We start from the raw sequence: 13,341 nt of genomic DNA, 5'->3' as shown, positions 1-13,341 counted from the left end.
TCCAGTCATGGACATTGCACACATCCCTCTGTACCTACACTGTAGAGACAAGAGAAACAACACTGAAATACACATTTAAAGCACAATATAATAACACAGTTGCACAAAAGCACGTTGCTTTCCCTTTACGACCACAGCAGTGTTGAACATTTCCTCATTGCTCCTCAATGACATTGTGATAAGGTGAGCAGTTCTCCTACTGGCTGGTCCAAGTGGTTAATTCCATGGTTTCCCACTGGAGGGAGTTGTTACAGTTGTCTTCCAGTCTTCTGGTTGCAAGGCTGCAGTTCTCTAAGGTTGCATGGTGGAGGGAGGGAGGAAGTGGGTCTCTAGTTCAGTCTAACTGCTAGAGAGTCGATGGTAAAAGTAGACGTAGCCCAAGTCTTTTGGAGGCCTTTCTGACAAACACACTTTGTGGTCGTTGTAGATCACCCACCTGCAGGGAAGGGACAATATGTGAGGGAGATGCACATTCAACTTAGGGCATTTTCAGACCAGCCAGTCCGGTTCCTTGATTCACACCAAATGCAAAAATGATACATTGTTTAGTTTTTCAGCTGGTTCGGTTCAGCTCGGTTTCACACCAGGTAAAAAGCATGCAGACCAGATAGGGCTGCCAACCCTCCCGGATTGGCCAACAGACTCATCTCCCGGGATGGAAATATAAATTCCCAGAGATTCTTTTGACAGCTGAAATTATAAGAAATGTGCGCGTTGCATTATGCTGTAGCGTACTCTGTTTTTTCTTCTTTTTTTTAATAATACAGTCTATGGTCACAACTGGTATGTATTTAGCATTGTGTAATGGTGACAGCAAGTGTGTGTGTGTGTGTGTGTGTGTGTGTGTGTGAGAGAGAGAGAGAGAGAGAGAGAGAGATAGAGAGAGAGAGATAGAGGGAGAGAGACAGACAGACGAAGGGAGACGGCACTCTATGGCTCTCCCCACTCCCCAGATCGGCAGAGGGGGTGGAGCAACGACCAGGACGGCAGGGGGAATTCGCCAAGTACAATTTTGGAGAAAATGGGGGGGTGAACTAGGCATCTCGCGCGCTCCATTCCTAGGCTCGCCCTCTGCGCGGGCTCGCCCGCCCTGCAGCTCGCCAAGCTGGCCCTGCAGCTTGCATACGTGGCTCAGGCCACTGCGCGGCCTCGCCCCCCCCCTGCAGCTCGACCGCTGTGCGGCCATTATACTCCCATTACTTATAGCCTCAGACTGATGACATCATCACTGATGACATCATCACTGAACTATAGCCTCAGCCTTAGGGCAATTAATCTGCCATAATTAAAAAATCTGGCTCCATCAGGTCACCCGCACGGGTGCCCTTTACACACCCTGAAGGTTTCAACCCGATCGCACGTAAAATGGCATAGCTGTGGCCGAACACAGAACTTGAAACGGTGGATAGAGCCAGACTGAATAATAAAGTACAATATCAAGACATAACTCACCTTCCCTCCTTCTTGATGTGACATACGTAATGTCCGGACATCGTGGATGCTCCCATGTGGCTGATGAAGGCCAAGAGTTCATAGCCTGGGGGAAGAAATCAAACCAGTCACTCTACATGTAGAACGACAGCACAGAAACTCTACATATAGAATGACATCACAAAAACTCTACATGTAGAATGACATCACAGAAAGTGGTCTCACATGTATATTTGTGAATCTCAGTCACTTGTGTAGCCCCTTGTAACCAACATGGACCATTAATTACAAATAGCAGTTTATTCAAACAAGGATATGGACTACAAAAACATTGTTTAGTCTCATATTCAGCTTTCAAATCTTATTTTTCGTAAGGCAAGAGAATAATTATTTCAATGGGGTGAGAACGCCACTTGATTTCAATGCAGTTTCACTTGTGTAAGTAATTTTCTAGAAATTAGTCTCTTCAAGTCAGAATAAGAAGGCAATTACGGTAATTCTACACGTGATTCTACAAAATTCTTGGATCAAGTTGATTTGCATTGGAAACAAGTACAATCATCAAACTCCACTGGCCAATTTCTCCATTTAAATTTTAGGTTTAGATTTTAGGGGTCAAGATGTTATGATTATTTGTACTGTGGACATGCAACATTACACAGGAGCAACATTACACAGGAATGTTGGAGTTTCTCCCAGTGGAGACTGTGTGTGGCTCAGGGTCAGACATTAGCGGGGCTTGGGGCAAGAACGCCCTTGAAAGTTCATAAAACGCCTGTGAAAAATGAGGGGTCTGAAAGAAAGTTAATTTCTTACCCTGGCGTGTGTGTGTGCGTGCGTGCGCACGTGTGTGTGTGTGTGTGTGTGTGTGTGTGTGTGTGTGTGTGTGTGTGTGTGCGTGTGTGTGACATTTCCTCCCTAGGCTAGCTTACTCCTGTCGATTGTAAAAATGTGACTTTATTGTACCTGTCAAGATGATTGAAAGTCATTCAAATTATTGGGAGCTATCAATACAGTGTGTGGATTTTACCTCTTTCAATCTTTTGATCCAGCACCTGTATTGAGTTTTTTTGATGTGTGCACTTTTTTCTAGTTAATTCATACTAAACACCAGTAGAGGTCAACAGAAGTCATAGAATACGTATTGCCACTTTAAAGCCCCTTTAAGTAACTTTTGTTTTAAATCTTAATATAACAGCTTTTTAATCATTTTGATGGTACAGTGACTTCTAATAGGGGAGAATGGTAGCTCTGTAATTCCAACACCGCCTTCCGAAAGCCTGTTCCAGAATTATGCATTTTTGGTGTCTGTGTCATGGCATCTTGACAGTGCCAAGTTGCCTGGAACTTTTAAGTCCATTTCCTGCACAGCGCCTTCAAATTAAAAGTTTTCCGCTGACAAAGTAACAGCCTGCTTTTAGTGTGAAGTACGTTTAGGAAATGAAAGGTGTTTCGCTTGCTAGCTTGATTAGCAGCGCTACTTCTCTCGATTCCCTCGTCGAGACATCATTTGGGGATATTTGGAGCTATTCTTTCCAGTGAACCAGTTATAAGCACAGCAGAAAGGTAAGCCAAGTAGAGAGTATAAGCAAGAACAGTAAAATATGGCTGATATCTGAATGTACAAACAGGGAAGTGTAGCATTTCGGTGGGGGGCGCAGTTTCGCAAAGTAGTAAAACTACATAATCAGGCTTTAAATAAGACTTAATAATCAATTTAAAGTCCAGAGTCGTGCAGAGTCACTCACGTCCCGGGCCGTCTTTGACCCTTGGGCCTGTCGTGTCTCTGTCCGGGGAAAGCGTGGAGTCGCTGTGGGAGTTTGCGTTGGAGAAGGCGTTGTCGTTGGGCTCTGTGTCTATGTCTGACAGGGCATCGCTCTCCTCCTCCTCCGGGTGCGTGAAGATCCAGTCCAGCGCTCGCTCCAGGTTGTTGTTCTGAAAGATAAGCGTTCATTTCAAAGTTTATAAATTCACATTTAATATACGACAAAACAAAATGTTCAGGTATATGCAAATTATGAAATCTCAATCTGAAGTAATAATCCACAACTTTTCCCTATTATATAAATAAATGTAGGTTTTGCTACTCTATCGCCGCTTGATGCCATACAATATTGATTCATCTCATCGCCAGGTCATATCCCTCTTTCCTGGCAAAAATCATTTTCCCTTTTGTGCTTATGGAGGCAACAAAGTAGTTTCTTTGGAATACATATTAAAATTGATAAATAGAAGACACTGCACTGCAGTCTACAGTGAGTGCCAGGGACGACATTGAGAAAACACCAGAGCAATGACCGCTTATCACTAAAGGTGTCACCAAAATCAAGAAAAACAATAATCTTACAGATTATGAGTTAAAGTATACTGGACAGGTGACCTGTCAATCACGCGCTCAAAGCATAGTCCGCTTTATTGTCTATTTTACTCTAAATGGGACCACAATTTACAAAATGGGACACTATGCTGTATTGAAGCAGACCTTCAATACAGGGGCGGGGGTGAAGGGGTGGCTGGTGCTTTCCCATCTCCACCCGTCAGGTCAGTGAGGTTGAACACTTCCTCGTCCTGACTCAGGGCTATAAACAGACGGGCCATGAGCCCCCTCACTGTTTATTTACCCCGTCTGTGAACACTGAGGACGGCGGCCAGTATGGAGGCATTGGGGATGATAAACAACGAAGCCAGATGTCTATTTCAGTGGTGTATTATTAATGGTATCTGCTGGTCTATTTTTTGCTGAAGGGGACAAGTTGGGACAAGTTGAAACAAGAGAATCGGGGGCCATTTCAAAACAGACACCAGCCGGTGACTTTGCTGCAACCGCATCCACTTTGACGCATCGTGGATAAGCGGTCGATGCTCTGGTGCGTTTTACATCCGTTTCCAAACGTGTTGATTAAGATGATAAAACTGCTGCACATGTTCTGTAACCCATCCAGATCATGTTGCCGGAGCTGAAGAGCTGCATCAGCAGTGACCTCTGTATGCGGAGACTATTTGTAAACAGGATGTAGAGCAGACATATCTAATGGCGCAGTGTAAACAGCATGTAGAGCAGACAGACATATCTACTCGCTCAGTGTAAACAACATGTAGAGCAGACATCTCTACTCGCTCAGTGTAAACAGCATGTAGAGCAGACATCTCTAATTGCTCAGTGTAAACAGCGTGTAGAGCAGACATCTCTAATCGCTCTAGATAGAGCGATAGATTTCTAATAGATTATTACAAATAATATTACTAGAATATTACTAGAAGACAGACTAAACATCTTTTGACCCCAAGAAAAAAGTCGCCACCTCAGTGCCAGCTAATGGAATAAAAGTTATTTTTCAGTAGATGGAGGGGAAACATGAGGGCAGTGGACCGGACACTGACCGTGGCTTTGAGGGCCTGGATGGTGTGAGTGCGGGGGAAGCCCATGGAAGTGAGGATGGCGATGCTCTCCTCGGGGGGCGAGTTGGTCAGCGGGGCCACACCCATGGGCGCGTCGCTGGAGGAGGGACCCAGATCCAACATGGAGGGCAGAGTGAGAGGCTCTGCAAAGTCTGGAGAGAGACACAGACACACACACAGACAGAGAGAGAGACAGACAGAGAGAGGTGGGGACAGATAAAGAGAGACAGAGAGGGGCGACAGACAAACAGAGAGAGAGAGTAATGATAGTTCTCCGTTATACACACAATCAGAATATATTTTAATGTGGAAGTGAAAGTAAGCATGATAACCATCATTTACAGTCACAAAACCTCAGACGGATGTTCAGCCCTTTGTTGTGGTTTGTGAAACAGTTTCAGATAGGAAGTCGTCAGTGTGTAATGGTCGATCTAATGTAACAACCTGCAGATCACACTTTAAGATGCTCGTTGTGAAACAAGATGTCCACCACTTGAAAAACAAAACTACTAACTAGACTAAAACTATTTTAAAAGCTTTGCTAGTTATGTTTGTGTGAAAAGGTGGTAACTAATAAAAAAAAATTAAAATACCTACATTTTGCTAAAACACATCTACAGAAGCGGTAGCCACTCTCACAAGTCCAATTTGTCATTGTCATAGGAGGCTGAAGTCTTACTTAGCTACTAAGACGCATTCGGCTCGTTTTCTATTTCCAGCAAGTTTGACTTTGTTGTAAGTATTCCAACATGTTTAGGCAAAGTGGACAAAAGTTAAGTGGACAAAAATGTCAAATAAATATGTGCTAAATGTGTGTGTGTTTGTGTGTGTGTGTGTGTGTGTGTGTGTGTGTGTGTGTGTGTGTGTGTGTGTGTGTGTGTGTGTGTGTGTGTGTGTGTGTGTGTGTGTGTGTGTGTGTGTGTGTGTGTGTGCTCATTCACCTATTTCACTTCCCACCCAATTCACCCATTGTGTGTCAAAAAGGCAGGAAGTAACACAGGTGCAAGCAAGAGACTAATTAGGGTTTCCAACTTCCAAGCCCTAATTAGTGTCCTGGTTGCACCTGTGTTACCTCCTGCCTTTTAGACAGAAAATGGGTGAATTGGGTGGGAAGTGAAATAGGCTCATGGCGGTGCGCTGCTGTGGCTGCCTTACCTGGCTCCTCCATGTGGGCTATGATCCAGTTGAAGGCCATCTCGGGGCCCATGTTGCCGGTGTAGTAGACCGCCTTCCGACAAGCCTCCAGCGGGAAGCCCATCTCTGCAAGCTGCATCACTGCTGCCTCGTCTATTTCTGGAGCTAGGCACACGCAAACCAACATCAATATTAAAACACAGAGCAGCTGATTCAACTACAGTATATCAGCTATAGCTACAGTGTATCAGCTGTAGCTTTATCAGCTATAGCTACAGTGTATCAGCTATAGCTACAGTGTATCAGCTATAGCTAGTGTATCAGCTATAGCTACAGCGTATCAGCTATAGCTACAGCGTATCAGCTATAGCTACAGCGTATCTGCTATAGCTACAGCATATCCGCTATAGCTACAGCCTATCAGCTATAGCTACAGTGTATCCGCTATAGCTACAGTGTATCCGCTATAGCTACAGTGTATCCGCTATAGCTACAGCGTATCAGCTATAGCTACAGCGTATCCGCTATAGCTACAGCGTATCCGCTATAGCCCTCCAGTTTACACAAGCAAACACATTCTTCTCTTTGGGCCTCATTAAATTAGAGATTTATCAAGGAGAGAAATGAGCCGGGCTGAAAGGAGCAGAGTCACACTGAGAAATCAAGTTTGGTGTGGAAGTAGGCGCCTCAGCTGCACCTGCTGCAGTGAACATAGCCAGACTTCCAGCTCTACAGCATTTGTCACTACTGCTTGGGCCCATAATAACCCAAAATAATGGATGACATATTCATATACAGTATAGTATAGAGGTATTGAGAAGAGAAATGAAATACTCACAGTCTATGGAGCTCATGGAGTTATCTGAAAGAGGAGCAGAAAGTACAACTTTCTAAGTATGTATTTCAGGTGATGCACATAGATTAGTTGACACTATTATAAGTTTTGTTTATGGGCTTGGCAATACAAAACTTTAGCTTCAGAGGAGGAGAAATGATTTAAAAATAAATACAAATAACATGCTTATCAACCTAGACAGAATCCTCCAAAATGTAGGTCAGCAACATCGCCTTCAATCACATCAAGTTCGCTTCACCCCAAGTAGTCATTGCTTTGAGCATCAAACCTGTTTCTTCTGCATCAATACCAAAATCTGTCATTGTAATTAATGGGAAATGACGTGTTTCAAGCAGCATAAAGGAAAACACATTTGTGTGGCGCCCCCTGTAGTCAGTGAGACAGAAGGGTGACCAAGGCATGATTAATCGCTGCTGATACTGGCCAGCGCTTCATTTGAAATTGACTAAGATCATCATATAAATGGGAGGGGGGGGAACAATGGTCTCTCTTTTCACCCCCTTTCATTCTACTGTTTAAACCATGATTCATTCACACTCTTGTTTTAACCCATGTCTCTGTAGAATGTGATGCTCTGAGGTCAATTAACAAGCAACAGGGTCCAATCTCAGGAAGCCTACTTACAAAGAAACCCATTCACACCTCCATTCAGATAGTCCTCTGAAAAGAGATGGCTGAATGGTTTGCTGCTGTCAGAGGTAGATATGCGATGCGGCCTAAGCAAGGTGCTGCAGCTCAAAGAAAGGCCTTTTTAACGTCTGAGGTGCTGCCCAGAGTCCTAACAAGATACTGAGCAGAGACCTTGAGTTAGTCGTTTCATATATGAAGTGTTGCAAAATGGTGACAAAATTTGATAACCTTCTCCCCAAAGTCCAAGATGGCATCCTCTGTATGTCTTCTTTTGTTCTGACCAACAGTGCACAACCCAAAGATAATCAGTTTACTGTCATAGAAGACAAAAGACACCAGTGGCCACTAGAGCCAATCAAAATGTGGGACACTGTCTCAATATGTGGAACAGGGGAAAAGGCATGAAAATGCTATGCAGTCCCACACAAAGTGGGACATCTGGTCACTCTACCCGCCATCACACAGTGGATGTGTGCTCACTGTGCCATACCTCTGGTGTCTTCAGGCAGGACGATGGGAGGCATGAGGTCCGGCAGCTCCTCCTCACCCGCCTGCAGCCCGGAGGCCCGCAGTCTGTTCAGGTCCAGGAAGTCTGGGACATCTATGGCCAAGTCTGTAAGGAACACATGGACACATGTCAGGTCAGGTTTAGGGGCAAATGGGCTCATATTGGGATTGGACAGGATTTGTCATGGGATTTCTTCAGGTTTGGATTGTGCCGTGCATCAGGTACACCTCAGAGTTCACACTGAAGAGGGAAAGGGAATATAGACCCCTTATACGACTACGTCACACTGACATCACGCAAGACACGCAAGACATGCGCAAGACGGAGGCAGAAAGACAGACTCCGCGCGGCCCTGGCAAGTAGTTTTCAACTGGCTGGAAAACTAGACGAGCTAGACATGTCTTTGTGTTGTGCAGTGGGATGCCAGAATCGGAAAGGTATTGTAGCAGAGTATTCGGGTCCGCCTATTCACACTTGGTTAATAAAATAATAAACGATAGAGCCAGGCTGTAACGTTATAGCTTCTCCCCACATATCCTGTTCTACGGCAACTCGAGGGAACATACACAGCCTCGCACACACGCAATAGAACACAACACAACACTGAACAGTCTGTTACACTATCAACAAAGCAAGGACTAAAGTTTTACCGAATCCCGTCAACTCATACTGCTTTTAATGCTAACCGTAGGTGTCTTTGGTTGCAAGCCGAAAGAGGAAATCATTAAAAATGCCCGACTTTGCAGTGCTCGCTCATTTCATATCAGGTAAGCTGTAGCTGTAGGCTGCTAGTAACAGCCACATCACTCGGTTAGTTAACAACCAAGTAACGTTAAATAATGTCATTATTGAGTTGAACTGATTGGAACGAGGACATCATTAAAAATGCCCGACTTTGTAGTGCTCATTTCATAATCAGGTAAGCTGCCTGTAGCTGTAGGCTGCTCAGCCACATCGCTCGGTTAGTTAACGACCAAGTAACGTTACATAATGTCATTATTGAGTTGTGTGCATTATCAACATAACAATATATCTTTGCAAGTTACAGAATAATTATCTACGCTATCCCCAGTTATAAAGGAATGCACGATATGTATTGCTGGCCACTCTAGGCTTGGCCAATTGACAGCGCCAGTGCGTATGGTATGGGTCTGTAAGACATATCCCATTAACAACGTTAATTTCGATGCATAACATTGCTTATCACTAGGCGATAAGCTGTGGTAGTAAGCCGAGAACTGCATTTTAAAACTAAAAACTTAAAACTGTGTGTCGCAGATGGGCACAGAGCAGTCCTGACAGCGGGGCTTTTACACAGCTCTCTATGCTGGGCTCACAGCTTTTTGCCTACACGATGCGCGCGCAGCTCCAATGTTGACAGCTGTATAAGGGGTCTATAAGGAAAGTGGGACAATATAGTAACTGAGGATTCAAGCCTGTGAAGTTGCTACCAAAATGCTAATCTCATTCAAGCAGCCTGACTGTTAAGAAGAGTTAAATCATAATGTAGTCAGTAGTATGGCAAAGGAGATCATGATTTGCGAATGTGAATTACCCATGACATATGGTAAAGAGTAGGGGTGTCACAATATATCGTCCCACGAAATGCGATGTATCGTTGAGATGAAATCTCATATCGCGATTTTTTTAAATTTTTTTAATTTTTAAATAGACTAAGAAACGTCTTTGTTTGTTGAAGTTCAATGTGTGGAAAGTAGTTCAGTTGAACAAGTCTCTGAAGAGACACATGAGAAGTTATACAGGAGAGAAACCATTCAATTGAGTTTCTGGCAAAACTGTTTACTTGACAGGAAAAACTGAAGATGCATAAAAAATAGACTAAGAAAAGTCTTGTTGTTTGAGTTTGAAGAAAAACTGAAGATGCATAATGAGAATTTATACTGCTGAGAAACCTTTTAGTTCAAAGTAAATCTAAGTGACGGTGTAACTCATTCTATTTTAAGATAAGCCTTATGTCCAATCTCATGTTTTTTCTAGTTGTTATTGTAATAACAATTTCCCACAACAGCATGTTTTGTATTTGTGCATTTCAAATAAAATACTACTTTTCCAGTCATATATTGTCATTATTCAAGTTTAAAAAAATATTGTTAAAATCGTATCGTATCGTATCGTTATCGTGAACCCAGTATCGTGATACGTATCGTATCGTGAACTGAGTGTATCGTGACACCCCTAGTAAAGAGTACAGGCTATATGTCACTAGTGACCTTGCAAAATGATTTAGCTCTAAAGAAGCCACAACAAATTTACAGATACACCTGTAGATGCAGTTACAGTATGTCAAAAAAAGTCAGCTGTGAAGTGAAATGCAAGTTTCTGCTTTTTCTTTTGAAGTTTTGTGTCCTATTAATAGCTAACCAACTGCAGTATTTGCCAGGGATGTGTGGGGTGAGAGGTGGGGCAGATGGTGTGTCCAAAAAGGACAGGGGATGCTTGGGTGAACAAACATGAATCACAGTGTGATGCTGCCCTCTGCTGGGCATTCACAGAATTAAAACGGTAATACTATTGAGTCACTGAGAAGTTAGTGGGCAATGAAAAACAATCAATGGATGTTTTACTTCCTCCTAGATCTCGGCAAAAGCCATATTGCGAACCTGACTACAGTCCAATGTGGTAGAATGTAATGAGTTATATGCAATGTACTGAGAAACTCTAGAACAATGTTTTCAGCACTGGTGTGTTAAGTGGGGTAAGTTAGAGAGCTCTTCAGTCAGTTACCTAGTTTCTTTGGCACCCAGTCAACCCCAAATGTGAATTTCTTGATCTGCATAATCAGATACTCTGGGAAGGAGGAAAAACGGGACATCCTGGAGAGAAAGGGACAAACATTTAGCGAAAAGAGTCTTCTGAATTTAGAAGAAAGTAGCAAAACTCTTTAAAAGGCCATTGCTTAGAACTGAAAGGCGTGAGATGATGCAAAGACATGCAGGTGTAGACTAGCCCTTGCAGGTGCAGATGGACCTTGCTTACTTTATCCCGGCTGACTTGGCCTGCAGCGCTGAGCTCCAGAAGTCGGCGACGTTCTGGGGCTCAGTGAAGGCCTGCAGGCAGGCGCTGAAGGGGATCCGGGCCCTCACCGGCTCTGGAGGGGGCCGCATGTTCTCCTCTGCATCCTGCCTCTTGGCCTCGTATGCCAACAGCTCCTCTGGTAGAATCCAAACAGAATGCAATATAACATACGGTTTCATCCACAACACTCCATAACATCCACAACACTCCATAACATCCACAACACTCCATAACATCCAGTAATTTAATATAACAAAGGTTAACATCCACAACACTCCAGAACATCCACAACACTCCATAACATCCACAACACTCCATAACATCCAGTAATTTAATATAACAAAGGTTAACATCCACAACACTCCAGAACATCCACAACACTCCATAACATCCACAACACTCCATAACATCCAGTAATTTCAAAATGAAAGGAAACAAAGGTGCTACCGGTAATTAAAGTAGCAACATCATCTTTGCAATTGGGGTTTATGTGAAATGTGCTGTTAATTTGGAGAAACACTAGCACTAACAATACCACTGATGTGACATAGAGGCTGCCAGTCATCTCCACCATGGTCTCATTTGTTTACAGTCATAATAACAAGGCATAACAATTAATTTGACGATGATACATCGATGTTTGAAAATGTAAACCTTTAAATATTGCAATGTTTCCACTAATGATTGCAGTGCAATCAGCCAACGCACAGTGAAGATAGGATAGGATACCATGGTGTGTTTTAAGTCAAACCAAGACTTTGTGATAAGGAAGCACTCATTATCATCAGAGTCATATGCAGTTGCTGTTAGACACAGACACCCCCCTCACTATGGATCCAGCACCTCAGGACCCTCCATACCCTTTCAGATGAGGACCTGCTGATTCCCCCGGGAGCTCGTCCCACCTGAGCCAGCTGCTCCGGCGCCACAGCAGTTGTGGCTTCCAGCTGTGAGGTGTGTGTGTGTGTGTGTGTGTGTGTGTGTGTGTGTGTGTGTGTGTGTGTGTGTGCGCCCGACGCCGTGCGCGTGCACGCATGTGTACGTGTGAGTGACAGGGGTCCTTTACCTCGATTGGTGGCGGCCTCGATGGGGGCGGGGATTTGGATGAGGTAGTCCACCCGCTGGGTGTAGCGCACCCGGCGCGACTGGCAGCACTGAACACGCTCCTCCACCAGGAAGCGGAAGACATCGCTGGGATTCTCCGAACCTGCGCTGTTCCTCTGGAGAGACAGCAAGAGGGGGTGGGGGGTTAGAATATCAACAATACGGTTAGACCCATATATCGGTTTGACGCATACTGGGCCGATATTGGCCTTATAATAATATATTGGATATCATGGTCCACCACTGATATGATGGAGGTTCCTGAACCTTTGGAACAGGCGGACAATATGTAGCATTGTCATACAATATGTAAACACATTTCTATAGAACTATGAAGCTACTTAAGGCAAATTTTAAGGGGGAAATCAGAGTTCAAGAGGTTGAAGTGCAGCCAACCATCTATAAGAATTTGATTAGCACAGGTTTCAAAAACGAGTTTTAGCACCCCCTGGTGTTAAAGCTGTTACCTACTTGCAAATGGTCAAAATTAAAGTGTTAAACATCACCACAAAACATCGTCTATTTGCAGCTTCAAGTCAAAAATATTGGTATTGTCCTTTTAAAGGCCAATATGAATATGTTGGTCTCAAACTACAGATATAAACATGACAGACCTAGGTTTGAAATGTGACTCTATCTACATGCCATTCTTTGCTGTGGTCTATTACACTTGCCTGGCATTACAACAGCGCAAACACTGTTTGACCCAGATCTCTTAACCCATTGATACCTGATGCAGCATTTGTGTGCGTATCCCTTTAAGACCGCGAACCGTGTTAACGCGGTTCGCGGTCTTAAAGGGATACGCACACAAATGAGGGATATACACGCAAATGCTGCATCAGGTATCAATGGGTTAATACATTAATTTATAACACCGACGCAACTCTGCAACTCGTAAAATCACACAACAGAAATGGTGCTCCGGTTAGCCATAGTTCCATAATTGAGTGTGTTACACCTTATTTTTCTTTTTTCCCAGAGCACAGATATTTTAGTATCATTAAAAGCCTGTATGTCATCTCACCGCGTCTGAACAGCAGGGGTCACTGAGGTTTGGGCTGTGTTTATTTGAAGAGTGTGATGAGGGACGGCAGTGCGATTTAACACACCAGTGGCCTCTAGGCAGTCCAGCCTGTCTATTCTAAGCGGCTATAGAAATACACGTTATAATTTTACTCTGGGAAAGTATTCGAGAAGTTGCTGATGGTGGTCAGGTTCTGTCGATGTCTGGCGAACTAAC

At 43.8% G+C, this 13,341-nt stretch overlaps 1 protein-coding gene across 2 annotated transcripts in view; it reads right to left on the bottom strand.

Moving 5' to 3' along the window:
- Positions 1-339: 339 nt before the first annotated feature.
- Positions 340-13,341, bottom strand: part of usp13 (ubiquitin specific peptidase 13) — a gene marked incomplete at both ends in the record, with an annotated part of 34,354 nt that continues 21,352 nt past the window's right edge. Inside the window, 10 exons of one of the 2 annotated variants that reach the window (XM_083648384.1) lie at positions 340-436; positions 1,453-1,537; positions 3,180-3,366; positions 4,813-4,982; positions 5,986-6,129; positions 6,803-6,826; positions 7,941-8,063; positions 10,704-10,792; positions 10,956-11,130; positions 12,061-12,214. In XM_083648384.1, coding sequence (XP_083504510.1) covers positions 340-436; positions 1,453-1,537; positions 3,180-3,366; positions 4,813-4,982; positions 5,986-6,129; positions 6,803-6,826; positions 7,941-8,063; positions 10,704-10,792; positions 10,956-11,130; positions 12,061-12,214 — 1,248 coding nt within the window. The remainder of the gene's footprint in view (positions 437-1,452; positions 1,538-3,179; positions 3,367-4,812; positions 4,983-5,985; positions 6,130-6,802; positions 6,827-7,940; positions 8,064-10,703; positions 10,793-10,955; positions 11,131-12,060; positions 12,215-13,341) is intronic. The other variant, XM_083648385.1, reaches the window with a different exon arrangement.

Source organism: Poromitra crassiceps, assembly GCF_964638095.1.
Source record: "Poromitra crassiceps genome assembly, chromosome: 12".
Lineage (NCBI taxonomy): Eukaryota > Metazoa > Chordata > Actinopteri > Beryciformes > Melamphaidae > Poromitra > Poromitra crassiceps.
This window is presented reverse-complemented; position numbering and strand designations above follow the sequence as displayed.